This window comes from Camelus dromedarius, chromosome 36 (assembly GCF_036321535.1).
Source record: "Camelus dromedarius isolate mCamDro1 chromosome 36, mCamDro1.pat, whole genome shotgun sequence".
Taxonomy (NCBI): domain Eukaryota; kingdom Metazoa; phylum Chordata; class Mammalia; order Artiodactyla; family Camelidae; genus Camelus; species Camelus dromedarius.
This window is the reverse complement of record NC_087471.1, coordinates 5,215,217-5,242,289: the sequence shown is the minus strand read 5'-3', so window position 1 is coordinate 5,242,289 and position 27,073 is coordinate 5,215,217. Positions and strand designations below refer to the sequence as shown.

Genomic DNA, 27,073 nt, shown 5'->3' with positions numbered 1-27,073 from the left:
ACTTCAAATCCAAGTGACCCGGGCCTTTTGGCAGACCTGAAAGGGGAACTTTCTGCTCCAATGGAGATTTAAGTTATTCTTAGAAAAAAAAAAAAAAAGTTTAAAAGAAATTCTTTGGAGGAAAGAAAGAAGAGAGGAAAAACACATACAGCTCATGGTAAGGCTGGATGGTGAGGCTGGAGGGTCCTCGTTGCATGGCCCTGGCTGCAGGAGGAAGCCTGTTTTATTAAGGCCGTGGAAATGGGCGGCCCAGGAGACCATTCTTGCCGGGGGGAGCTGAGCCAGCTGCCTTCAAGGCCACCTTCCTTCCAGGAGCAAGAAGAGCGCATGGGACCGGGCAGAACACAAGTTGGAGGCAAAGGCCCGAGTGTGCTGCTGGCGCAGAGGACCAGGCTCCCCCACGAAAGAGAAGCTGGAGTCTCTCCACCCCTTTGTTCCCTTGGCTCGGGTTCAAAGAAGTAAATTATTTCAGTGCCTTAGGTCTGTGTTCAAGGCGCCAGACCCAACCCTCCATGGGGGAGCGAGGCCTGTGAGTCGGCAGGAGATGCCTGCTCTCGGACCCTCTGTGGAACCATCAGAAGTTCCTTCCCATCTTGGAGGCTCCTCATTTTGAATTGCACCTGCCTGTCAGCCCTCCACTTGGTCCAGAAGTAGCTCATTCCAGAATTGGCACTTCTGCCCCGAGGACAGACTTTACTGTTGCATTTACCACGATGCATTTTTTCCCATGCCCACCTCCCTTGCAGAGAGGAGCAAACATGAACTTCTCTTTGGGGTGACAGAGCAGTGAGCTGCCATGATACTTGGTCCAGAGGCTGGACACTGATGTGAGCAGAACAGACAACAGAGACCTGAGGGGCCTGGGAACTGCTGGGCCCTCAAACATCCACTCCCTTCCCTGACCACGAGCTGGGCGGGTAGCCTATCTTCTCCCTCTCAGATTCCTCTGGGCCAAGGAATGAAACACAGGAGATAAGATCGAATGTTCCAGAGACAAATTTGGCTAAGGCACAGCGGTTTCCAAGGCCAGCTGGTAAGCCACAGGAAATGGGTAAAGGATGTGCCTGCAACTGTGGCTCCTCATACCCACTCTGAGCCCCCTCGAAGCACAGGCTGTGTGGGAGCACAGTGAATGGTAAGGCCCCACTAACTACCACGAGGCAGCTGCCCTCACCCCCACCCCCAGGGGCTCTCTCTCAGTCAACAGCCCATCGCTGCAGAAGACCTTCAAACACACTGGTCTTTCTCCAGTCCCCGGGCCCACCCCATTCTAAGGCTGTCACCTGTCAGTCTAATAGGAATGTCTCCCCACTGAACACTCCCTACGAGGAGTAAACACTGCAGATGGTCTGGGTGAGCGCAGGGAGCAACATTCCTGAGTCTCCAGCAGGAGAGGCGTCTAAAAAACCCCGAAACTTGAAGACCAAAGACAGAGCTGGGCCACAGGATGGAGGTGGTGGCCTTGAAGGCTCAAAAACCCTGGCATCTGCCTTCTGTGCTGTGGGTGCCAACAACGAGGGATGCACGGACTTTGGCAACAGGAGGACCACTGGGCTTGGTGTGAGAGGTCCAGTTAGCAGCAACTCCAAGGTCTGATGTTTCCTGATGTTGGAAAGAGGAAAACAAAGCCACAGAGCTTTATGAGTACGAAGAAAGATAAAGTAGGTTGGAACACTAAATAAAGATTTCTGAATTAAGACGGAGAATTGGAATGGCAACACAATTTTCTTTTCCTTGATAACTTAAAAAAAAACAGTAAAAAAGCCAAAAAAAAAAAAAAGTCACCCACAGCAAGCAAACAAGGAAAAAGGCGTATCTGATATAATAACTTTCAGGAGAAGGACTGTTGGAGGCACGGCACGAGGCTCACCTCCCGGCCCCGGCCGGGCCCCGACTGCTCCAGTCATGACGGAGAACCAGAATTCTCACTAAACCTCCCGGATCTGGAGAGAGGCAAACTGCAGCCAACTCCTCCTCCTCAGTTAGGGAGTAGTGGGAAAGGTGCTGGGAAACAAAGAAACAGGTGGATTGGGAACAAGAACAAGGGACCGACTCCCTTTGAGGGATATATGGGCTCTCCGAGGCCACAGGCTGAGCTGGGGAAACTATCCAATTCCAGTGAGTCTTCCTCGCCCCCCAACAGAATGGGGCGCAGCTCCCCAGTCAGTGGGCGGAACCGCGCCACACCACAGGGGCCGCCACCAAGTCCCAGAAAGGGGCAATTCCATCTCTGCCCCCATCCAATTCAGGCTAAAGAGAACAAGCCACCAATACCCCGCCCTCAGCACTGCTGTCGTGGGGATGGGGGACAAGCCTGCCTCGGTGTGGTGGGAAGAAAGTCACTGTCTTATTTGAGAGCCAACAGAACGGAAAAATGGGCAGCATCAAGACGGTGAGAAGAAACAGCGGGCCAATCACGCAAGAGGCGAAGATGTCAACCGAAAGGAACACATCACTCCAGAGAAAAGAATTTCTCACAACTGCTCCACACTGTGGAATAACTCGATTAGAACATTCACGCAGTAAAACCAGGGCTCAGAGATGGGATTATAAAACAAAAGGAGATGCAGGCTTACCAAAAAAAGACCAACAAGACAACGCTGAAGAACTAGTACATAGATGATAATGCACAGAGAACAAAATGCTGCCAGTGATGTCAGACAGAAATACTGACACAAGAAGGTATGAGATAACTATAGTGCAAGCAGATGGAAAGGACAAATCAAAGCATACAGTGAGAAGACAAAGACATCACGGACGGATAAATGGTGTTCCGGAAGCAGAGAACCCGAGTCGGGAACAGGAGCTAAGCTCAAAGATAACACACGACTTCCCTGAAACGAAAGGAAAACAGAATCTGATGACTGAAATATTACACTGGACTCCACAAAAATTTGATGCAGAAGGTTCAACACTGAGACACTGCCTAGTTAAGTTACTGAACTTAAGACATTTCCAGGCATCCAGAAGAAACTGTTTTTCCCCCAAAATGTTTTCCTACAAAAATCAGGAAACATACTAGAACTTCTTCTAAGTGGTAGAAAATTCAGACTGCCCTCATCTTCTCCATAGCGACATTCAGCATCAGAAGAAAGGCAACAATGTTTACATAATTCCGAGACACAGAAAATATGAGCCAACTGAGAATCATTCCCAGCCAAGATGTGGTACAAATTTGGTAAAGACGACAGGCAGAAATTCTCAAGCATGAAAGAATTCAGTCCCCTTCCTAGGTGGGAAAAATGACATGATAATGAAATGCAGCTAATTAACAGAAAAGTAAAATTAAAGAGCTCAGGAAAGCAGAAATCATGGGTAAGCATTTAAACTCTTCAAATAAATAATTTTAAAAAACTATGGAGATTATGGTTGTAGGACAGAATTTAAATGTTATAATCATGGACCATTTAATAATATAATTAACAATCTAAAGATGGAAAGAAAAGAGATGAGGGGAAAAAAATGGGAAAATGCTAACATCTCCATTTTTCATAGCAGAGTCAATAAATTCTGTCTAAAATGGAAACAAGTAATTACAGAGATGATTCACAAGTTTGTTTTTTTTAACCTTTTTTGGGGTCTTTTAGGAAATCACCTCCTTTGTGAAGACATATCTCTCTACAGTTAATAATTTCTTCAATTTTACTACGATTTCTTTCTCTTCTGTTACATTCAGGGAAGTGTTAATAATTTTTTTTTTACAGGAGTATTTTATTTCTCTACGTCCATTAATCTGTGAGCATGCCTGGAAGGTTATCTGGAATCATGGCCACCTAACGTTAGTGATGACTTCTGAGTGCTGGGATCTAGAGTGTTTTGGGGTTTTTATTTGTTTTTAACTCTTTCTGTTAATGCATCATTGATGTGTCCCAAGGGGTGGTGTAGGTAGGGCAATATTAGAAAACATCGGTGATTATTTTTATAACAAGGAGTTAGGGAGAATTTTCTCATATGGCACAAAACCTAGAACCTGTAAAAGCAATAATTAATACATACGACTACGAAAAGTGCCAAGTGTTCTATAAACAGTGTACCTCCAGTGTCCATGGTCAAACTAACGATGACACAGGCTTCTGTGTATTCCCAGTAGACCCAGTTAGGAAAGCAACAGTCTTGCAGATTGATGCGCAAGCACATATCCCCCTGCGGGCTCTCTGGAGTTTAACGAGTTTTGTGAAAAACTACCCAGCTGCAGTCCTCCCCACCCACCAAATGAACATCGTCCAAGAGGCCAATCTCCTCTCGGACAAGCTGAGCACCCCTCGCCCTGCAAGCACCGTGCAAATAACACAGCTTGAAAGCCGGCCCTCGGCCTTGCCCAGACTCAACAGGCTGACTCTTCTGCTCCCTCGACCGTTCTCCTTCGCACTCCCAGAGGATGTGCGCTTGTCCTCCATCCAGCTCCCACTCCCAGAACCTTAGCCTCAGGCTTTGGCTCAGCCAAAGGCCACCCAGGGTGGGAGATTTCTGCAGACAGTGCAGGGGGGCTGCCAGGGAGGAGGGGGGCAGGGGTACCCAGAGCCGGTAGCCCACTCACTGTCCTTATGAAACCTCACATTGCTGGGAGAGGCAGGATAGAAAACTTACCAAAAAAAAAAAAAGTGAGTGGTGACCCAAAAGCAGGGAACAAAATTAGAACCAGAAGCCTGCTACTCATCAGCCAGTGTTTACTGAGCCCCCGTTGTGCGTGTCGGTGCCTGTGGGAGGGAGGCTGGGAAGGGCTGGGGCAGCTGATTTAGCCACACGCTGAGCCCGGAGCGAGGCGAAGGACAGCCAGGCCCAGAGGGCTGGACCAGCAGGGGAGAGGACTGCATTTACCAGGCTCCACCCGTCCAGCCTGGCGGGACCCAGGCTAGACCAAGCAGAGAAGTCTTCCAAAACTAATTGACTGAGTCAGGCAGCCCAGTAAGCGGGAGCCCGCAGGACTCCCCCACCGGAGGCCAGGGCAAGAGTCACCGCTATTCTCATCATTCATCCATCACCATTTCCCAGACACTCCATTGCAAAATTCTGACCTATTGTCCCTCTAAGTCCATTCCTGTTTGTCAGACCACGGGGCCCAGCATGTGGTTTAGGAAACAAGGTACTCACACCCACCACTTACATCACCCACTTGAAGCAAAATCCCCCAACTTGTTATTCAGGGTCAAAAGTAAAATGTATGATCTAGTGGCTAGCTCATCAGAGAGCATGACAAGTCGGGCAAACCCGGGTTCAATTTTGGGGCCTGCCACTAAGTTACCATGTACCATCAGCACAATTAAGCTATGAAATGTCCAGTCTCTTGGGGGAACTCTGATCAATTAGAGAGAGCTTAAAGGTCAGAGCTTTTAGGTCTGTTCCTGCTGTTCTCTGTCCAAGCTTTCAGGCCATCCCCTCACCTACACCTGAACCTGCCTAGTCTCAGATTACCTCCTCCTCCAGGAAGCCTTCTTGGACCACTCTGAGCACTCACCTCCAACTGCTTTGGACTCCTAATGACCTGGTCTCCCAGGGGGTCTTCAGATTTTTGTTCCTTGAAGGCAAGGGAGTCCTCCCCTTACTCTTCCCTATAATACAACGCCTGGACCAGTGCTGGGTACATGAGCCAGGAGAAGCAAAGAATTTCTGCTGGAAGGTAAGTCCAGCCTCCCATTTGACTGACGTCTGCCTGCATTGCCCCTGCAGCTCGATGAGGAACAGGGCGCTCAGGGCCTCCTTCCACAGACATCCTACCCCCACACCCCCACTTCCCAGGGCCTTCAAACATTATCTGAAGTCAGATGCCCAGAGTACTTATTACTCCCTTCTTCTCTAGACTAAACAATCCCCATTCTTTCCATTTTGTTTATATCCACTGAAAAAAAGGCTAGCTACACCTGCCGGACTTTTTAAAAACCCTCAGTCCAAGAAATCATTCATTCAACAAATAGTCATTGCCTACCAGTTCCGTACTGGGAATAATGCTAGAGGATGCCTCATAGCTGCCCTCACAGAGCAGGGAAAGCAAACAATTCAACAAGCAACTTACAAGAACAATGATGACAAGGGTTGTGTACTGATCAGGGTTCAGTTAGGCAATTTAAGCAGAAAGGGATTTCGTGCAACATATGAAAGGGCCTAGAGAATCAGGGGAAGAGCTGAAGAAACAGGACCCTAGACTGAGCTTCCGGGAGCTACTCCCAAGATCACGGTGCAGAGCCAGCCGGCAGGAGCTGCTGCCCCCACCACCATCAGGTAGCTATGGCACAAGGACGCTGCCCAGTCCAGGACCACGCCACCCCTGCCACACCAGCAAAATGGCCGCCCCAGAGTCCGTCCTGAGGAAAAGGATGCCCACACATTGAAGGCTGGATCGAGCCCAGCAATTGGCAGAATGCAAGTCACACTGGGAATTCTGGCAAAAGGATGTCTGGAAAGTGCGTATGGCTTTGTTTTGTTTTGTTTTGTTTTTTTTGATTCTCTACTTTTAGCAGGTTGGACTGTAATTTATTATCCAAAGTAATGCACTTGATAGTGAAAGGAGATGCTATTAGTAAACACACCAGGACAACAAGAGTAAAACATAGGGATGCCTTGGGGTGGACGCCTGGTGAACGAGGCAATCCACACCATCCACCAAAGATCCCAGCGAGCTATGGAGAAGATGACAGGGCAGTCAAATCTAGTGTTAGGGGTCGGGGGCCTCCAAACAGAGACATTATTTTAGCCGAGACCTAGAGGGTGTGGAAAAGTGGGCCAGGTGGAGGTGAAGGGGAGGGGAGGGGGTGGCGTGTTCCAGAAAGATGCAGCTTTGTTTGGAAAGACTTGGCCAAGATGCCACATTGTGCAGACAATAACTACTATGTAGTTAGTCATTTGCAGATTTGCAGATACTAACTACTATACATAAAATAGATAAACAAGGTCCTATTGTATAGCACAGGGAACTATATTCAATATCTTGTAGTCACTTACAATAAAAAAGAATATGAAAAGGAATATATGTATGTACATGTATGACTGAAACATGCTGTACACCAGAAACTGACACAACACTGTAAACTGACTATACTTCAAAAAAAAATGCACATCTAAGAACTTGGAGTCCTGTGTGGCCAGGGTGTACACAAGAGGACATGGTAGGGGCCAGGGAGGGGACAGCCCTGCAGGCGATGTTAAGGTGCCCAGATCTCATCTGTAGGGCACTGGGGATCATTTTCAGCAGAGATACAGTCAGATCTGTGTTTTTAGGATACTGGTCTGGCTGCATGGTAGAGAACGGACGAGGAGGCAGGCAAGAACAAAACCCAGAAGCCCAGGTAGGAGGCTCCTTGGGTTCCAGGTGGGAGAACAGAGCACCCAGTTGGATCTAAAGAGCAAAGCTTCTTCTCTTTCTCCCAGCTTCAACCCAGCCCGGGGTGCTTCCCTGACCCTTGGGGCTACTGGCCTTGTAGTTTTCCATTAAAGAATGGAACAGTCTCCTCTTTAATGGGTACCAGGAGAGAACTAAGCCACATTACTGTCCTGATAACCAAAAGCATCAGAGTGAGCTTGAAAAGCCCACCCCCTACCCCCATCATTTCCTGAGTCAGGCAGAGACAAGTCTGCTCCACTCTCCTGCTGTAGCAGGAGGGCCATTTGTAAATGCCAACTGCAACTCCCGGGCAGCAACACTCTGTGGGCAGAATTTGCCACCAACGGCCTCTCACAAGAAGTCTCTTATGTTCCCTTCTTCCCAAAATGGGGAAGAAGAGTCCTCTGAGCCCCAGGCTCTCTCTGGGAGGTGAGGTGAGCTCTTCTCAGACAGTGAGCCTTTACAGACCCTGGGCCACAGCAGGCAGAGGCAAGCCTGCACGGGGAACCTCCCTCCACCAGCAGCCAGGCCCCAGGACAGCCCCACTGCTCTGCCTGCAGCAAAGACTCTCTGTCCTGTGGCCAGTCCACCCCTCCTCCCTCCCTCCAAGTCCTGCTGCACCACTATCTCCCCCTTTACAACCCTCCCATCCTTAAGCCAGTGCAAGCCCCTCAATCCTCCTCAAAGACTCCGACCATGCCAATCTCTACGGCTGAGATGCTGAACTGGGTGTGATAGTGTGTCTAAGGAAAGCAGTTCTCAGAGCGTGGTCCTGGGACAGGCAGCATCACCACCACCTGGGAACCTGTGGGAAGCACAAATTCTCAGCCCCCTCCGTCCAAATCTGCTGAATCAGAAGCTCTGTGTGGGCCCAGCAATCTGTTTTAGGAAGCTCTCCAGGGGATCATGATACACGTGGAAGTCTGAGGACCACTACTCTCAGAGAAAGATCATTAGATTTCCAGATTTCTTCACAACAAGGGCAAAAACCATTGTCTAGTGGTGGCCCCTTCCCACAGTTACTGCTTATGAGCAACACGGCCAGAGACCTGGTCACAGGCACAGGCTGCATCCTGGGCCTTGGATTTCTCAGTGACCATAAATATTTATCAGCAGTCACAAGTGAGCCCTACTCTCAAGAGAAAAAGGGTTATTGGGAAAAAGGGAAAAAGGCCCATATTTCCAAACCAGAGTAAGAAAGGTGGCAAAAAAGAAAGGAAGATTGAGTAATTACATTCCTGAATCATAATCCATTTCCCCTCCCACTTCCCAAACCTCCTACACGGCTCATTCCCTGGCCCAAGGTCGCTGGCAGGCACCACGGGATTACTGAGGCGAAGGCCTTCCCCCACCCTCTGCTCCTCACCGTGGGCCTCACCACGTGACCAAAGCACCCCTCTTCTTCGGGCTCATGAAGAGAAACCACTGGGGTGCACTGCCTCGTGTCAGTCACTTACTCCCGCTCTGCCCCATCCCCTCCAATGCACCTGCTTTGATCATATCACTCTCCGGCTAAAACACCTAACTTCCCTCACTCCCCTCACCCAACCGCAAAGTTTAGTCCCTCTGCCTGACAGTCAAGGGTCTCTCCAACTAAGCTCCCATCACCTTTCATCTTCAGCTGCCATTACTCTCTGGGCGGGACCCTGGGATCCACCTGGAATTCCCCACCCGTGTCCCCTTTCACCACATACCCTCCTGTCTCCTTCCTCCACGAGGAAGTCTGATTAATATTGTCAGAAAGCGGAACGTGGCCCACATGTGTCCTAAGCACTCTCCACAAGTGTGAAGGGCCTGGATGTATTAAAAAAAAAAAAAACGGATGAACTGCAGGAAAAAGCACCGCCTCTGATCCACTCCAAATCCCCCACACCAGGAATGCATCCTCACCTTCCTCTGGATCCCACCGCTCTGGCTCAAAGGCGCCCTGTCTCAGAATGACAGTTCCAATACTTTCAGTTAACTTTCTTGGTTGTTCCGTAACAATCCTAGGAGGTTGGTAGGATCTAAATAAGCACTTGCTGCAGGAACATGTAAATACAAATGCGTATGTAAACAGACAGACCCTCACCTTCTCTACAGAGTACAGGATGGCGGGGATAGGCTTCACTGAAGATGCAGTATTTAGGGCCATGGGGTCAAGGGCAGGAGTGGACGAGTGTCTTCTCAAAGCTCCCTCTGTCACAGGTACAGAGGGGAGGGTAAGGACCCTGACACTCTGCCCTCCTGACTCCCCACCTCTGCTGGCCAGAGCTCGAGAGAGAGGCTGCCAAGAGCACACACAGATGGACTCCAGAGCAAAGGCAACCCCGGTTCTGGCTCCTATCATACTCAGATAGGGGTCAGGGCCAGCAGGATGGCCAAGCTCCCCTTCCTCAGGTTAAAATAGCCCTCAGGGCTGTGGGTACAGTAGCAGTCTCCAGACAATATAATGCAAACAGGTGACTTCCCTGACAACACGACGACCCCTCTTGCCTGTATTTCCATTTGCCCTTCCCCTCCCCCGCCTCCTACAAACTGCCTGCCTATTAAAAAGGGATCAACATTCTCACCAGACTTAAAGGTTTACCCTCTCCTGCCAACACCAACCTCAAGGGGCAATCAGATTGCCACCTGGAAAGGGTTTCAGATTCAGCCTGCAACTCAGACATCCTCTAGTCTGAGTGACTTTCGACCTCAAACAGAGAGGAAAACAAAAGATCTTGCCAGCAGCACTATGCACAACACAAAAACCTTGGAGGCAACCCCAAAGCCCACGAGCAAGAGTGGATAAGTAAACTAACCAACTCTCACGACGGAATAGTATACAACAAAGTGGACGGACTACAGCAGCACTAACACCGGGTGTACAGGACGAGTTTTCAATAACAACCACCTTTTAAATGTTATTCATTCTTCAAGACCCCACTCAAGACCAGTCCACGCAAGACCTCTCTCCAGAAGATGTAGAAGGGCTGTGTGAATCACAAGACAAGGGATTTGAGTGGAGGAAATGTTGAAATGCTAGTTGAATAATAACAAAATATAATAAATAAAATCTCTTAACCAGCCTTCCAGCTTCTACTGGGCACTTACCCTCAAACTGTCCAGGTCCCTTCTCTCTAAGTATAATATACACACATAAAGTGTCCAAATCTTAAATGTACAGCTCAGGGACAGAGTCATCCTTTTAAAGTACAAATCCGACCATGGCATTCTGTTTGCTTTAAACTCGCGATGGCTTCCCAGTACAAGGGAAATCAAATCTAAATTCCTTTTCCTGGCCTAAAAGTCACTGTGTCATCTGGCCTTTGCTGACCCCACTGATCTCACTAGAATCCAACCACCCTGGGCTTCTTCTTATCCTTTTAGCTCACCAATCGCATTCTGACCTCAGGGCCGTTGCACTTGCAGCCCCCTCTGCCAAGAATGCTCTTCTCCTAGATTTTCATATCAAGTCTCAATCCAAATGTCAGCTCCTCAAAGCAGAGGGTTACCTAGTTTAAAAAAAAAAAAAGCCCACTCAAGTCATTCAGAATCCTAACACCCTGTTTCATTTTCTTCTTAGCATATATCACTATCTAATGTTTGTTCTGTTATCTTTGTTCTGTTTAAATATTTATTATCTGTCTCCTCCGAATGACTGTAAACTCCACAGCGGAGGAGACTCAGGCCTATTTTCTTCTCTGAGTCTAGAGGAGTGAGTGCCTGGCACTGAGACAGCCCCCCAAGAACACCCGCGGAATGATGTGTTAATTTCCCCCCGCCCTGGTCGCAGTGCCCCAGTTTAGTTATTGTTCTTTGGTCTCAACCCCCAGGTGAACTGTTAGCAACTTTAAGGGGAGGGACCCCTTCTCCTGCAGCTTCAATAGAGATGATGTCTCCCAGAGAGCTGGAGAAGCCTGTCTGGCGTAGGAACACAAAATATAAGGTAAAAAAAAATTATAGAACATAAGGTGGGGTGGGGGATCCAAAAGGAAGATGGTGGGAGAGAGGCAGGCATAGGCAGGCAGCCTCCCTTCCCTGCCCTGAAAGCAAATGTGCCAAGGACAGGCACATCTGATAGTCCTGCCGAAAATAACACATTAACTTTTCCCCATGGCTGGGACAGAAAAGAAAAGGAAACCCCACAAGTACAAGTGCAGGCTGTTTCTAGAATTTCTCAGCAGCTCATGGAAACTCTGAGTCTCGGTCCTGCTGCTCACCACCTCTCTCAACATGCCAACTACACACATCCCAAAATGCAGGGGAAGGGGCTCGGAGCTGGGAGCTGCTGCCAAGAAGATGGCATGGTGTAAGCAGCCAAGGTCACAGGCATAATCCGGCCAGCACAGCTGTGCACACCATGGTTTACCCACGGTCAAGGCCTCTGCTGTGGGAGGAACCTCCAAGCATCTGCTGGACATCAGGGGGGTGGCTGAGGCGGCAGGAGCAGGAACCAGGACGTTATCCCTTGCTAGGGCTGGTCAGGGTGCCCGAGAGGGCACTTTGGCTCGTGGCCTGAGTCTGGGGGAAGTAAGTGACTTTGTACTTTTTGCACTTTTTTGGGAAAGGTGATGAGAACTGCTGTGGCTTGTTATCCCTGGAAACCCCCCAGGGGCCTGGTATGCTGAGAACTTGCCCAGCCTCTCAGACGGGAAAGTCTCCCACAGCAGGGAAATGGTCAGTATTGAAATACACATGCGCTAATCAATGTCACCGGGGCCTGGCCAGGGAGCAGGGGGAGAGGAGAGGCAGGGAGGGAGTCCAGGGCCTTCCGCCTCTGGCTCATTCCCAGGAGGGAGAGCAGGGCCAGCTTCCCTGCAGGCCAGCATGGCTCCACCTTGCACCACGCCTCACGTACTCTGTGCTCTTGGAAAAGAGAGAGTCCCCGGGGCTGGCCGGGAGCCCTCTGGTTTCCAGGAAAGGAGGGCAGCCGGCAGTTCAGCCTGCTCCCCGTGATTTACAGGACTCTCTTGACTAGGAGGACACACATCCGCCACCTCACTTTCTCCCACACAAGCCAACCTTTCAGGCTTCCAGTAAAAGTGAGAATAAAACAGCGGGTTTGGGTTTGGGTTCAGGTCTGCGCCCCACCACCTCGTTCCCGCCATCTGTTTGTGGGGGCAGGGGTAGTATGCAAGGTCTTCAGGTGACCTGGCAGCAGGACACAGGAAAAGACCCCAAGGGGAGAGGAGACCTTCCTAGAAGGAATCAGTGAGATCCAGGAGCCAGTTGGCCAGTGGCCAGTCCCTGCCCCCAGGGCTGCAGTCAACAAATACTAAGAACTTACAATTTGCTAAACTACCCTTCTGAAGATTTAACTGATTTACTAGTCCTATCTGTGGATAAGGATGCCTGTTTCATGAGAGTCTCACCAATGCTGAGTATTAAAACAGGATTCTATCTTTGCCAAATAGGTTAAAAAAACTATTCGTACAATTCTTTTAATTTGCATTTCTTTGATTACCAGTGTGGCTAAACACATCTTCAGGTTTACCAACATTTCAATTTCTTCTTTTACAAATTGTCTGTGACTCTCCTTTGCCCATTTTTGCTGACCTCCATTTATCTTTTTTTCTTATCGGTATATGTAGCAGTTCATCATACGATTAAAAAAATTCACCTTTTGTCACGTGTTACAAATATTCTTCCTAATTCGTCATTTGCCTTTAAATTGTTAACTGGTCTTACTGCCGAAATTTTTAAGTAAAGTCAATACATCCCACTTTTCTTTTTAACGTTCCCGCTTTTAGTAGCATGCCTGAAAAACTCTTTCTTGTCCTGAAATTATAGATATACCTATATTTTCTTGCATTAAAAAATGCAAATCTCTAATTCATCCAGAATTTAATTGGACAAAGTGTGAAAAAAAAAACTAACTTTTTTTTAATAGTTAGCCTATTATCCACGGTTGTTTAATGAATAGTTTATTTCCCTTGTAAACCTCAACTGTAGAGTCTATAAAACGTAAGACACAGAGGTGCAGTCAACTACATCCTTTGTACTAAGAAAGGCCACAGGTGGCTGTTCTAATAAAATGTAAATATACGGTGGTGGTGCCATCTCTATCCCTTCCTCCTTCCTGCTCAGAGGTACAGGCTGGCAAGTGACAACTATGAGAAGAAAGTCCTACGTGCCAAGGATGGCAGAGCAGAAAGATGCATTGAAGAGAGCCTGGGTTCCTGCAGGCTGAGGAGGAACTGAGCAGGAACACTGGCTTCCCACGGCTGATCGCCAGATGCTTCATATGCTCTCTGCCCAAACCAGCCTTGACGGGGCACTAGTATTTGCATCTGAGCACTCCTATTAATCACAATCCTTTCTTCCCTAATTTTATAATGATAAGAATTGCTAGATAGCCAAGACATGGAAGCAACCTAAATGTCCACCAACAGATGATTGGATAAAGATGTGGTGTATATATACATATATATATACACACACATACAAACATACCTATAATGGAATACTACTCAGCCATAAAAAAGAATGAAATAAGGCCATTTGCAGCAACATGGATGGACCTAGAGATGATCACACTAAGTGAAGTCAGACAAATGTATGATATCACTTATATGTGGAATCTAAAAAATGGAACAAATGAACTTATTTACAAAACAGAAACAGACCCACAGACATAGAAAACAAATTCATGGTTACCAAAGGGGAAAGCGGTTGGAGAGGGATAAATTTGGAATTTAGGATTAGCAGATACAAAACATTATATGCAAAATAGATAAACAAGATCCTACTGTACAGCTCTGGGGACTATATTTAATATCTTATAATGAAAAAGAATATATATACATATAACTGAATCACTCTGCTGTACACCAGAAACTAACACAACATTTTAAATCAGCCATACTGATTTTAAAAAAGGAATTGCTAGGATTTATTGTTGTCTGCCAGGCACTGTGCTAGGCAATTTGTTTCATTACCTAATTTAATCTTCTCAACAACTTTAAGATATGGGTTCTACAGTATCAATGACCACTTTTCAGAGTAGAAAAAGCGACTCCATTAAATGTACACATCAGTGAGACACATCCCTATTTCAGAAACATGAAAACAAAACAGCATCTTAAAATTAAGGAAATATGGTATCATCCCCATTTTACAGATGAGGATATGGAGGCTAAAAAGACTTGCTCAAAATCACACCACAACTAGTAAGAATAATACCATTATTGTTTAGTAAATTCCTACATGTACTGTAGGTCTGTTTTTGGATGTTTCTGTTTCATTCCATTTATCCAGCCTGTGTCAATGTCACATTTAATTTTTTTTATTTTTTCTGGTAAAAAAAACTTGACTACTTTCTTTTTAAAACTGTACAATCAGGAAATGGGAAAGGCCTAATGATGACCAAGTAGAAGGGTTTTCTCTCCCATCTTTGAAGAGCTTCACTTAAGATCTCACTTAAGAGCCTGGAGGTGGATTCCAGTCCTAATCTGCTGTGGTCTGGACTTCGTGTGTGCATGGTTTCCTTACCCTGGCTGCCCCAGTGAGCAGGGTCTCACCCCAGTCCACCTGAATCAGGGCTTCCTGGGTGAGATCCAGGTATCAGTCCACCTAATTCTGCCAGATCAACCTGGCTCTTGTCTGGGGCACCGGTCTGACATTTCAGTCTAGTCAGGACTGCTGGACTAGACACAGACTAGCTATGACCTTCTGTGATTTATTTAAACTCTTTGAAGTCAGTTCCCCCTCTCTGCCAAATGGGTACCACAATCTCTGCCCTGCCCATCCTATAGGGAAACTAACACTCAGCGAGATGCCGTTGCACAGAGACAAGATGTTGGTATTATAAAGTGTCTGGATCCCAAGAATGCAGGGACTCTGAGGCCAGCGTTAGAATTTACAGCCACTTAGTTCTCAGATCTGTGTCAGTATGAGGCAGCCTGAGGCTGGGCCCTTGCCTCCATGACAGTCAGGCCTGCTTTCTGTCTTAGGTCTAAAAAGAAATCTCCCTTTTCTCTTGCAGCTCTGCGAACCAGAGTTTACAAAGGACATTTTCCTCTGTCCTGAGTGTAGCGGGCTGAATAACATCTCCCCAAATCTATGTCTACCCAAAACCCCAGAATGTAACCTTATTGAGTGATACGGCCCTTGCAGATACAATTATTTAAGGATATCAAGACGAAATCCTCTTGGACTTAGGGTGGACCCTAAATCCAATGATTAGACTTATCAGAGAATATTGGTACCTTAAACCCCAAAGCCCTTTAAAATAACTGGATTCAAGCTAAATTTCTAGCCATGTCGCTTGCTCTTCCCTCTGTCAGACACTCTGGCCTATAGTGACCACCCCTGCCCCGGGAATATACATCTTTGTGCCATTATTCACACAACTCTCCTGGCCAGGACCACCCCCACGCCCCCCCTCTTCTTAGCTTTCAAACCTTGGCTCAATTCCACCTCTAGGAAGCCTTCCCAGACCACCCCTGCCCCAAAGCACCTCGCCTTCCACTGGCCTCTTTAAGGGTCTCTTGTCTGCTCCACTCAGTGGGGCTTAAAGAATGCCACACGACAGCATGTAAGTTTCCACAAGTACTCAGCGCATCTCCACACAAGGATCTTTGGGACCGAGACAGTGTCTGCCTGTCTCCGTGGAGTGGGAGCTCTCTTAGCTGGGCTCTGCTGGGGCCCATCCCCTTCGTTCCTTCTGCACATCCTTGCAGCAAGGAGGTGCCCCTTCTGCTGCCATTGGCCCAGGATGCATGCACCAGAAGTCTTTGTGCCTCTTCCCAAACCTCTTCATGCCAGTTCTATTTGTTTTTATGATTCTAAGTTAATAGTAACTGAAATTAAAATGCAGAAGAAAAAGTTTTGATGTCTATAAAAATTAAACTAAGTGATCTAGAACAGCAACTCTGAAATTGTGGTCTTAGATGACACCTGGGGTCACTGAGACTGTCTCAGGAAGTCTGCATGGTAAAAACTAGTTTTATTATAAAATTAGGATGTTAAAAGGTTTTTCACTGCCATTTTTCAGAGGCTGCGTGAAGTGTGATGAACTTGTGCCTGTGCAGTCTTACGTTTTCTGAAAATTTCTAAGGCAGAAGTTTAGGGTGTAAACTTGTGTGTGTTCAGAGATTAACTCAGTTTGTTCTCAGGACTTCAACTGAGTATTTACTAGTAAACTTATGCTATGCCTATTATAATCTGTTATCTCATTATTATCTAATAAATCATTTTTTTGAAACCCTGAAGATGTGCAAAAATGTAAAAATAATGCCATTTTTCCTCTACTTTTTCAACTTTGGAAAATGGTTATTTTTCACACAAATATGCCTTTTATGTTAACATGTTATGACTTTTTTTATTATTTTAAACGAATAAATAACTTTTTACATTTGTTTTAATTTTTTAACATGGTAAATGTTAACAGATACAGCCAATAAACAAAAGATAATAGTAAGGAATCCTAGGATCAAAAAGTTTGAGAATTGCTCATCTAGAAAGATGTGTTACAAACAAACAAACAAAAAAGATTAAATTCAGTGTGTGCATTAAAAAAGTAGCATTCTGCAAGGGGACTGGTTTGTAAATGTCTTAATTCTTGCTTTATTATTTTTTAAATGGAGATTAATTAACAGATGTATATATCCTGTCACCCAGCAATCCCACTTCCAAGAATTTCTTCTGTTGGCATACTTACACAGGTAGGAAATGCCATTTGTACAAAGTTATTCACAGCAGCTTGCACATAATGACAAAATACTGGAAACAACCCAAGTCAGGGGAGAGAGGGAGGCAACACATATTGGTTAAAAAATTACCTTACTTCTCTATCCGGAACAATATGCAGCTATAGTAAAAGAATAATGAAAGCATTCTATGCAGTGATATGGAAAGATCTACCAGAGCTGCTGGGTGAAAAAAGCAACATGCTAAACAATGTCTAAAACGCTAACCTGTAGCATTTGTAAAAATGGGAGTGGGGTGGGCAGAGGTTAAGACCTTTCACTGTATGAGAGAGAGAGAGAGAGAGAGAGAGAGAGTGTGAGAGTGTGTGTGTGTGTGTGTGTGTGTGTGTGTGTGTGTGTGTGTGTGTGTGTGCCTTTTAAACTGTTTTTTATCCTTCTGATCTTTGAACTATGTGAATATACAGCCTAGAGAAAAAGCTTTTCCCATTAAAAATTTTTTTCTTCCAGTTTTATTGAGATATAATTCACATATAGTGAAAAAAATTTAATAAAAGAAGTGAAATGAGAAATCACAGGTGATACATGCAGGTGTGATCTGTATATATAAACAATTTGCAAGTCTAATTAGGGGACCTGGAGACCCAAAGAAAAGACCTCGGCCCTCAATCAAAGTTCTGGAAAATAAAAATACATGCACATGGGGGTGGGAAGCAGGGAACTGAATAAAGGCACTTAAAAGGTACAAACTTTCAGTTATAAGATAAATAAGTACTAGGGATGTAACACACAACATGACAAACACAGTTAACACAACGGTAGATTATATATGAAACTTGTTAAGAGAGTAAATCCTAATAAGGCTGTCTCATCACAAGGAAAAAATTTTTTCTCTGTTTCTTTAATCTTGTATGTCTATGAGATGATGTATGTTCATTAAGTTTATTGTGGTAAGTCATTTCATAATTGTGTATAAAACAAACCATTATGCTGTACACCCTAAACAGTGCTGTTTAAAATAAAACTGGAAGAAAAAAAATGCATGCACATGTTTTTAAGGTAAAATGAATTGTTTAAAACATGGATTTTTTAAAAAAATTCCCAACTTTCAGCTGACAGTTTTTATTATTACTAATGCTGAATAAGGAGGACCCAATTCAAGAGTCACATTCTCATTTCAGCGAACTCCAGGACTCTCCTGGGCCTGAGTTTTGAAGAAGGTTAGGAGGCCTGAGGATATAGTCAGATCGATCTTAAGTTTCCAAGGCAGGGAATTTGGTTTCCCATAGATGAGCAAGCCAAGCACTCTCTCCAGGCTGATTCTGTGGCCACCCTCCCACCCCTGCTTTTGTGTGTGTGTGTGGGGGGGGGTCCCCATCTAGGAACCTCGATAGCCATGGGTGAGGATGAGGACAGGGCAGCTGGGCCTCGGAGACCTTGTGATGAGGCTGCCCTGCTTGCCCCAGGGAGAGCACGAGGCCCCTGGCTGGCAGCAGACTCTGGACTCCTTATCTGCCAGCATTCGGCCAGCCCACCAGCCTCCAGGTCAGAGAAGTCTCACTGTAGACATCTAGAAAGTCCTGGCTGGGGCTCCAGCAGCATGATCCTTCCTCATCCACTCCCCACCCTCCTATGTCTCTAGGGAGTCTGGAAAGAGAAGGAAAAAGGGAAGACTCCTCCAGAAGAAATTTCTATCCATACAAGCAGAAAACCACCTCCCGCCAAATAAGCACTTCCTCCTTCATGTTTTCAAGGAAAAGTCTAAGATTATCAGCAATTTTATAACATTTAGGAATAAAAAATCAAACCTTCCTTTGGTCCTCTCTATCAAGCCTCTTGGCCACCAGCAAGCAACGTTACTTGGGAACACCAATTAACCTCTTGATACCTAGTTTCTTCAGTTGTAAAACAAAGTCCTAGACGCAAAGATTCCCAAAGTCCTTCCAGTTCAACCTCCCATCGTCTGTGGTTCTGCAAAACGTTTAAGTCTTGCTGTCTTCAGGCATCCAGGGCGAACAGGCTGAATTATTTTGGAGGAGGTCCCGATTTCCAGACATATACATCTATTCATAGCACTACCACTTAGATGCCAAGATCCTGTAAATATTGGGCATGGATTGAGGTTCCTCCTGGAATAGAGGCGTGGGGAGGTAAGGCAAGAGGAAGAGGGTGGAAATGGTCTGAAAACAGAACCCACCCAGTGACTGGAAGATACTGTATGTGCGCATGCGCGCACACTGATCTATACACACGCACACATTATTAGTCCTTCCCGCTTAATTATCAGCCCAGAAAAGGAGTACTTCCATAATCTGAAGAAATCAGAGTAGCTCCAAAAACTAAAAGTGGGAAAAAGCCTTAGGGGCAGTGAATCTGTGCAACAATCCCTGGCAGGCCAAAGAAAAGAGGCCTACCCAGAAAGGCAGGGAAATTGGAGACGATGAATCAACCGTAAGTCTGGGCTCATACCATTCCTACAACCCAACGTAACTATCTATGCCTAGGACCCCTGAATAATCCACTCCATCCCACAGAGATGATAATGATGATGATGATGCCGATAACAAGCCCTCTACCAGGCTCCTGGCACAATCACAACGTGCTGCAGCACCCCCCTGCTGGAGAGCGACCGGGCCAAGGACTTAAATAGATCTAATCTGACTCAAAAAAGCCTGGTATTCTCCCGCCACCTTTCACCACCTCTAGTAGAGCGCTGTCTTCTCTGAACTTGACTGAACACAAAAATGTGACCTCTCTTGTGTCTCCATGTTATTCTATATGTATGGGTGTTCTTTCTCCCCAACAAGTGTCTCCAAGAGCCAGGCCCCATTCTCTCTTCGCACCCTCCAGTGGCCAGTGCAGAGCCAAGCGCAAACCAGGCACCATGTATTTATATACTGAGGGGATGAGATACTTAGAATCACAGGGCTCTGGTACCTCACAGAGGGCTGACAATTCTGTTCGGTGCCCTCCAGTCATATCTGCAAACCAAAGAAAAGTACCACTAGTCTATACAATTTACGAAAAACTCACCTCCGAGCCTCCAACAAGAAATGGAACGTGTAGTTTTTAATTGCAGCTGCTAAAAGTTATGATTCTCGACATTCTTTCTCTTGCTTCATCAAGTCTGTCTCAGTTTTTATGGCTCTTGTTTTAAGAGTTAAGGATTAATTGTAGATGCTGTGGATAAGAGACCACAGATCTAATCTGACTTAGCAAGACCCTTCCTCAGGCCATAGGACAAGTTAGGAGCAGAGCTGGGACAGAGGCCAGGTAGCCAGGGTAGTACCCACTACAGGTTACCACCACCAATTCCCAGCAGCCCACCTAAGTGGGGGTTCCGAGGAAAAAGTGACTACAGACAAATTCATGCCCAGGGAGGCTCCAGGAGGGTTAGGTCAAAGCTCCTCCTGTCCCCACAGCTTTCCTTAGGCCATCAAGAGCACTCACCCCCTCACCAAATCATGCTCTCTTGGTCCTCTAGGACACCCAGACCCTAGCAGACACTAGATCCTCAAAACGGAAGCCACAACGCAGAGTTAAGGAAAATTTCTTGACTCAGCTGGACCTCAGGATCACACGGTGAAACTGGATGACACCCATTGCCCTAACCCACCAAGAGAGGGCAGCCTGCGCCAGACCACCTAACTCACTCGGTAGGGACCAAAAATAGCTAAAAAGCCATGCCCACGGGATAAGCCAGGTTGGAGTTCAGTTAGTCCCTCCTTTGCCATTCTCCAGCTCCTGCCACCGGCCTGCCGGAAGATATGGGGCATTTATCTTTAGCTGTAGGTGGTCTGGCCGGGTTGGGTAGCGGAGGGTGGACACAGTTCCCGGAAAGCAAAGTCCAGACACTAGTGCCCAATCAGAGCCGCCCCGAGAGCTGCCCACCAGATTTGCCCGTCTACTCTATGCTTTTTCTGTCCTGGTGTCCATAGGCTCCAGGAAACCTCTCTCAGCCTTTTAGCGCGGCTGTCGCCGTTCCCGACATCCTGCTCTGTCTCCCACATCCCGCGCTCTCCAGCCGAAGGGACCGCAGCTCTGCCTTCCCCTTCCCTCGCCAAGTAACCCTCGTCGTGGCAGTGCGGCCAGGTGTCGCCTCCATCCAGTGTCCAGGCCCGTGTGCCGGTCCGGTTCACCGGAGCGGCTCCGGAAACCGCGGCCGGGCTCCGGATCCTCGGCGCAACCCTGCCCCCACCCCCACCCGGTGACCCCGAGCCCTGGCGGCGCGCTGCTCCTCCGCGCGATGCCCCATCCCCGGCGCATGGCGCGGCCCCGCCCACACGCCGTCCGCCCCTCACCTGAAGCAGGGCGGACGCCACTGGGCCCCTGCACCCTCACAAGCCAGGCCCTCGGGCGGCCCGCAGCAGCAGCGGCACGGGCAGCGCAGCTAGGTCGGTGCGTCCCCGCAGGCAGCCCGCGCGCCCTCGCCCCCCTGCCTGCGTCTGTACCCCGCGCGGCGCGCATGCCCCGCTATATACCCTGCGCGTCACGGCCCGGCCCGCCCCCGCTCTCGGCCCCGCCCCACCCCGCTGTCCCCAGGGCCTGCCACGTGGGACCCCGGCTGGCGGTAGGGCGACGTGTGTGAGCTGCCTGCCAGCCGCCCGCTAGACCCAGACCAGCGCTTGGCTTGCCCAGGCTTGCGGAGCGAGCCAGCGCCTTTCCGCGCCTCTAGGCGCCGGCCGAGACCCTAGCTCACCAGATCCTAGCTCACTTCCTAGCTCTGCTCTATCAGCTTCATCTTCTAACCCTGCTGCGAATTCCATTCATCTTTCACGAGGCCCCACAGGCTCCTCCTTCCTCTGGAAACCTCCCATTACTAGACCTTTCCCTCCTTGAGTTTGAGATTTGCAAATGTTAACTACTATATATAAAAATAGATTAAAAATTTCTTCTGTATAGCACAGGGAACTGTATGCAGTATTTTGTAACCTATAATGAAAAAGAATATGAAAACAAACATGTATATATATGCATGACCGGGACATTATGCTGTACACCAGAAACTGATACATTGTAACTGACCATACTTGAACTAAAAAAAAGAAAAGGTCTTTCCCTCCTTAACCGGGGGCGTTCTCACAACCTGGCCTCCATCCCCTCGGAGTAACACTGCTACTGCTACCCACGTCATACGTATGTATGTACATAAACACATGTATCTTCTGATTAATGTTCGATTCCAAAATGCACCCTAGAAAGGGACGCACCCACAGACGGTGTTTCTTCTGCATTTTTCCACCAGACAAAAGAACAAAAAACTTCAGTTCAAGTTCCAAATGAGCCATACTATACTCATTTTTCCAAACTAGATGTTAAACCACTCCCCCCAAAACGATCAGGCTCCCTAGGAAGCCATAGTTTTTAACCAGAAAACTGGGAGAAATGTTAATTTTTGTGTGAGGATTGTCGTAGGACCCTTTTCTGATGTGGAGTGGTTCTATTGAGATGGATATCAAGCCTCGGAAATGCAAATTTCTTGGGAAAATAAGCCACCATTTAACTCCTATTGTTCTATTCTGGCTGGACGTCAGGATTATTTCCTCTGCAGCTACTCCAGCTGCCACCTGGGTTTAGGGGACTCAAAAGGAAGGGCCTTCCAAGCAGGACTGTTGCCTGTTAGTATCCACATCCTTGTTCCAGCTCAGTGACTGGTGCCCAGCTGGCACTAAGTGTTTCTGAGAATTTGCACAGAGAAGGGGGATCATATCCCACTCTGCAAGGGAAAGGAAGGCCCATGATGGCAGTTCCCATATGAAAGGGAAGCAGACAATCCCAGGAGCAAGGGGTAGGAAGAATCTGTGACTCAGTGGCAGCCTGTTCCTCCTTAGGAGGAGGGTAGAGAGGAAGAAAGAAAGGCACTGAAGCAAAGCCAGAGAAGGCCAGACTGTTTCTGCCACTCTTGAAGAGACTAGCTGGATGGTGGGTTTTTCTAAAATTTAATTATCCTCACCCTGCAATTACAGTGCTCCAGTTGGGTAAGGGGTGGGGTGATATTCTTTTCATTTGCCAAGAGATTTCAAAGTAATAGTATCTCTTGCAGAATCTCCCTCAGAGCCCCTTCATCTTTGTAATAACCCTTTATATTTGTCTTTCTTGGTTAAACTTAGGTATTTTTCAGACATTATGTCATCTATTTGAGACTCAACCCCATCTCCAATAGGCTGTCAGAAATGGCCCAGTCTCTACCACCCCTCCCTTTTCTTGAAGTTCTGGAAAAGGAATGAGAAACTCACCCAGTGATTAAGTGAAACAAGCATGCTTCTAATATATAGAGCTCTGAAAAGTATGACACCCATAAATGTATTACAAAGAGATGTTAAATTCTCCCTTAAAACTGAGGTCTAAAAGCAATCCCAAAGGTTCTTCCAGGCAGTGTGTCAATACTACAAACTGGGGGAAAAAGGCATGTGTCAGAGAGATGGGAGGGGGGCAGGACAAGACACCCCACCACAGGGCCTATCACAGCGTTCTCACTTGTTTGCAACCAGTGAAGGGTAGAGCTGCCGAAGTCCACCAGAGCTGATAAGCTATCAGTAATCCATTAGGGAATTCAATTAATTATTAACACAGCTCAAAATCAGAAGGTCTTAACTCTCCACATCCACCCCCACACTAAATTCTTTAGGTGCACCCAAAGTCCTGCCTTGTCACTCAGTCTTTCCAGCCTAGGGCCAGGTTTGGGGCCCCAATTCTATCTTACTGTCTGCCTCGTATACCCCTCTTTCCTCTTATTACCCATTTCCACTTGTTGTATTTCTAACTCTTCAAAGCCCCCTCCCTTCACAAAGCTTCTTGATTCTTTCAAAGCATATTTGATCTATCTTTTCAAATTTTTAAACTGTAACCCACAGTAAAAAAATGTTTTGCATTGCATCTCCAGTACAAATAACAATAGAGCAAACAAAAATCTTAGAAAACTTCCTTAGATATGCAACGTATGGATATGTTATATTTCTATTTCAGTTTTTTAAAAAGTGGCAACAAGCCCACCAAACTGATTCCATTCTCCATTATTGGATTGTGATTCACAGAATTAAAATAGTTCATATGCTTTATGGTACTTCCATTTTCCCCTTAAAATTTCATTTCTCTCTAACCTCCTTATTAGACCTTAATCTTTCTTGATTACCGAAGATTTCTATATATACCTGTATCCCCTACAATAACATCTTGCACATAATAGATGCTCAATAAATATTGGATGAATGAAAAGGCCAGCTCTAAGTATAATGTCGGGCAGTATTTAAGGGACTGCACAAAAATCTGACATTTTTGTGACTGCTATTTCCCTTCTGACAAGATACCACAGCTGTCTGCCAAAAGATGTGCAGACAGATTTCCCACAGTCTCGGGAAAGAAGCTAGTGAAATGAAACCCCAGCCCTGAGACTGTATAGGGAGGGACTGGGGACTCAGGAAATTAAAGTCCCCTCTTTGGTTTGCGTTGACATGGTAGCAACTTGGTCAGCAGGGTGGGGCAAAGATCCCCTTTCCACTCCCCAGCTATCAGGCCAGCTCTAGAGAGACTGAAGTGGCCGGTGTTCTATGATACTTTCAAGAAGAAAAATGAGTTTTCTATGTTTTGGCATGTCAGAGAATTTAAAAGGATCAAAGGCAATGTGAAGGTTCTAGTTTTTCCAAAATCCTGTCAGAGGACTAGCACCCCACACTCTGTCAGCCAAAAGAGAACATCTTTAGAAGCCTCAGTCACTTCTGTTATCATCTGATGGTTTCAGCAGACAAAAAGGACAACTGGGAAAAAATAAGTCGATTCAATAGCAAGTTATCTATAGGAATTTGTCCATTTCATTAAGATTCCTAATTTGTTGGCATTTAATTGTTCACAGTATTCCCTAATAATCCTTTGTTTCTGTAAGGTATTTTATTTCCTTTCATTCCTGATTTTAGTAATTTGTCTTTCTTTTTTTTCCTCTTGGCCAATCTAGGTAAAGTTTTGCAAATTCTATTAATCTTTTCAAAGAAGCAACTTTTGGTTTTGTTGATTTTCTCTATTGTTTTTCTGTCCTCTATCTCATTAACTTCTGCTCTGATCTTTATTAGAAAATGTCTTCACCTTTTGAGACAGGAGGGAAAGGGGCAGGGCACAACCTTTAAAAGAATGTTGAGGATAGGACAAAAACTACTTAGAACCCAAGATGACAGAAGATTCAACTTCCAGTAGATCTTAATTAAGCCTTATTATCCACTCATTGTAATATATTAGCATGCTAAATGATACATTCACAGGTGCCAGGACACTTCTGAGGCTGACTATAAAAAGCCAAACAGTGAGTGGTGGCTTAATTCCTGGAAATTCCTGCCCCTTCCTCAAAATATTTGTAATAATCCTCCCACTTGTTAGCATATGAAATTACCCAGTCCATAAAAACTAACCACCCCTCCACCACCACCTCGGGGCCCACTGTTGCCTTCTGAGATGGCCCACGCTCTGTCTATGGAGTGTGTTATCTCCCTGAATAAACCCGCTTTCACTCTACTTCGGTTTGCTGTTGAGTCCTTTCCTGTGTGAAGCCAAGGACCCTCACTTGGAGGCTCGTCCCAGGGACTCACCCAAGACCTGAAATGTGACCATCCTCTCGCGCCCTATTTTCCTGCAACACTTTGAATGAATGTCTTGCTGGGAACAGAATTACAAGTGGACATTGCATTTTTAAGTTATTATTCCTTTTGTTTTCGGCATCTGTTGTGGTTGCTGACAAGTCTGCTGCCAGTTTTTCCCTGTGAGCAGTCTCTCTGGCGGTTTTTAAGATTCTCTTTGGTGTCCTAGAGCTTCACCACAGTACATCCAGGGGTGGCTGTGCTCTTCGCTATCTCAGTGAGTTTCTTCAGGCGGAGGATTCATGCTTGTCTCTCATTCTGGAAAACCCTGTCTTTATATCTTCCATACTGTGCGGCTCTTTGTTTTAACCTGGAGGAACTCATTCGCTTCTATGTCTTCTCTTCCATAGTTCCCACTTAGACCTCTCTAGCTGCAACCCAACTGACTGAGTGTTTTGTTTCTGCAGGGCGCAGGGCTCACACCAGCCTGGGCCAGTCTTCATGGTGATTTGTCCAGTGTGTGGACATGCTTTCCACATGCTAACAACATGGATTCAGGCTGTACACACCTGTCTGTGGCCCAGGCTCGGGGATTTCTCATGAATGCCTTTTGCCCCCAGTGTTCTTGCTGTTCCCCCAGGATGGTTGGCACAGAATCTCTACTCCCCTTCAAGGCTCCAGCTCTCTTCATCCAGGAGAATTCACTCCAGCAATCCTGCACCTATTGGGTCTAAGGCTGCATCTTGTATCCCTACCTTAAAAACCTCAGTGCTCCTGTCCCTGCGTTTTGTCTGTAGCCCTGGGAGCTGTGCCAGCATCAACTGTAGCCACTCTGGCTCCCCTTTCCTTCTTGTACCTCGACATTTTCCTTCCTCCCCACCCACAACTTCCTCTCTCCCCTTGTTCCACTTCCCCCATATCCAGCTACTTAACATTAAAAAAAAATGTTTTTCCATTTTAGCCAGCATGTCAATGTGGTCAGCCCAGTCTGCCGTGTTGCCAGAAGTCTCCCTTACTCATTCTTTAAAAAAAATTAAAAAAAAATTTTTTTAAAGCAGTTTTAGGTTCACAGTACAATTTGCAGAAGGTAGAGATTCCCTGTATACATAGCCTCCCCTACTATCAACATCCACCACAAGAATGGTACATGTGCTACAGTTAATGAACCTACATCCATATATATCATAATCACCCAAAGTCCATGGCCATGCTTAGGTGTTTCACAGTCTACGGGTTTGGACAAATATATGACATGTATCCACCATTACAAATCATACAGAAGTTTCCTTGCCCCCCAGATCCTCTGTGCTCTGCCTCTCCATCCCTCCCTTTCTCCTACCCCTGATCCTTTTACTGTCTCTATAGTATTTGCCTTTTTGGAATGTCATACAGTTGGAATCATACAATATGTAGCCTTTTCAGATTGGCTTCTTTCACTCAGTAATATGCATTTAAGTTTCCTCTGGGTCTTTTCATGCCTTGATAGCTCATTTCCTTCTAGAATTGAATCATATTCCATTGTCTGGTTGTACCACAGTTTGTTTATCCATTCACCTACTGATGCACATCTTGGTTGCTTACAAGTT

The 27,073-nt window shown here is 46.5% G+C and overlaps 1 protein-coding gene across 3 annotated transcripts in view; it reads right to left on the bottom strand.

Annotated features, from left to right (window-relative positions):
- The window catches only part of SLC39A14 (solute carrier family 39 member 14), a 38,747-nt gene extending 17,326 nt beyond the window's left edge, over positions 1-21,421 (bottom strand). For 2 of the 3 annotated variants that reach the window (XM_031442236.2, XM_031442237.2), the window contains exon 1: positions 21,228-21,421. In XM_031442236.2, the coding sequence (XP_031298096.1) occupies positions 21,228-21,393 (166 nt within the window). In that variant the 5' untranslated portion in view covers positions 21,394-21,421. Of the gene's footprint in view, positions 1-149; positions 318-21,227 lie in introns of those variants that run through there. The other variant, XM_064482465.1, reaches the window with a different exon arrangement.
- Positions 21,422-27,073: the final 5,652 nt, after the last annotated feature.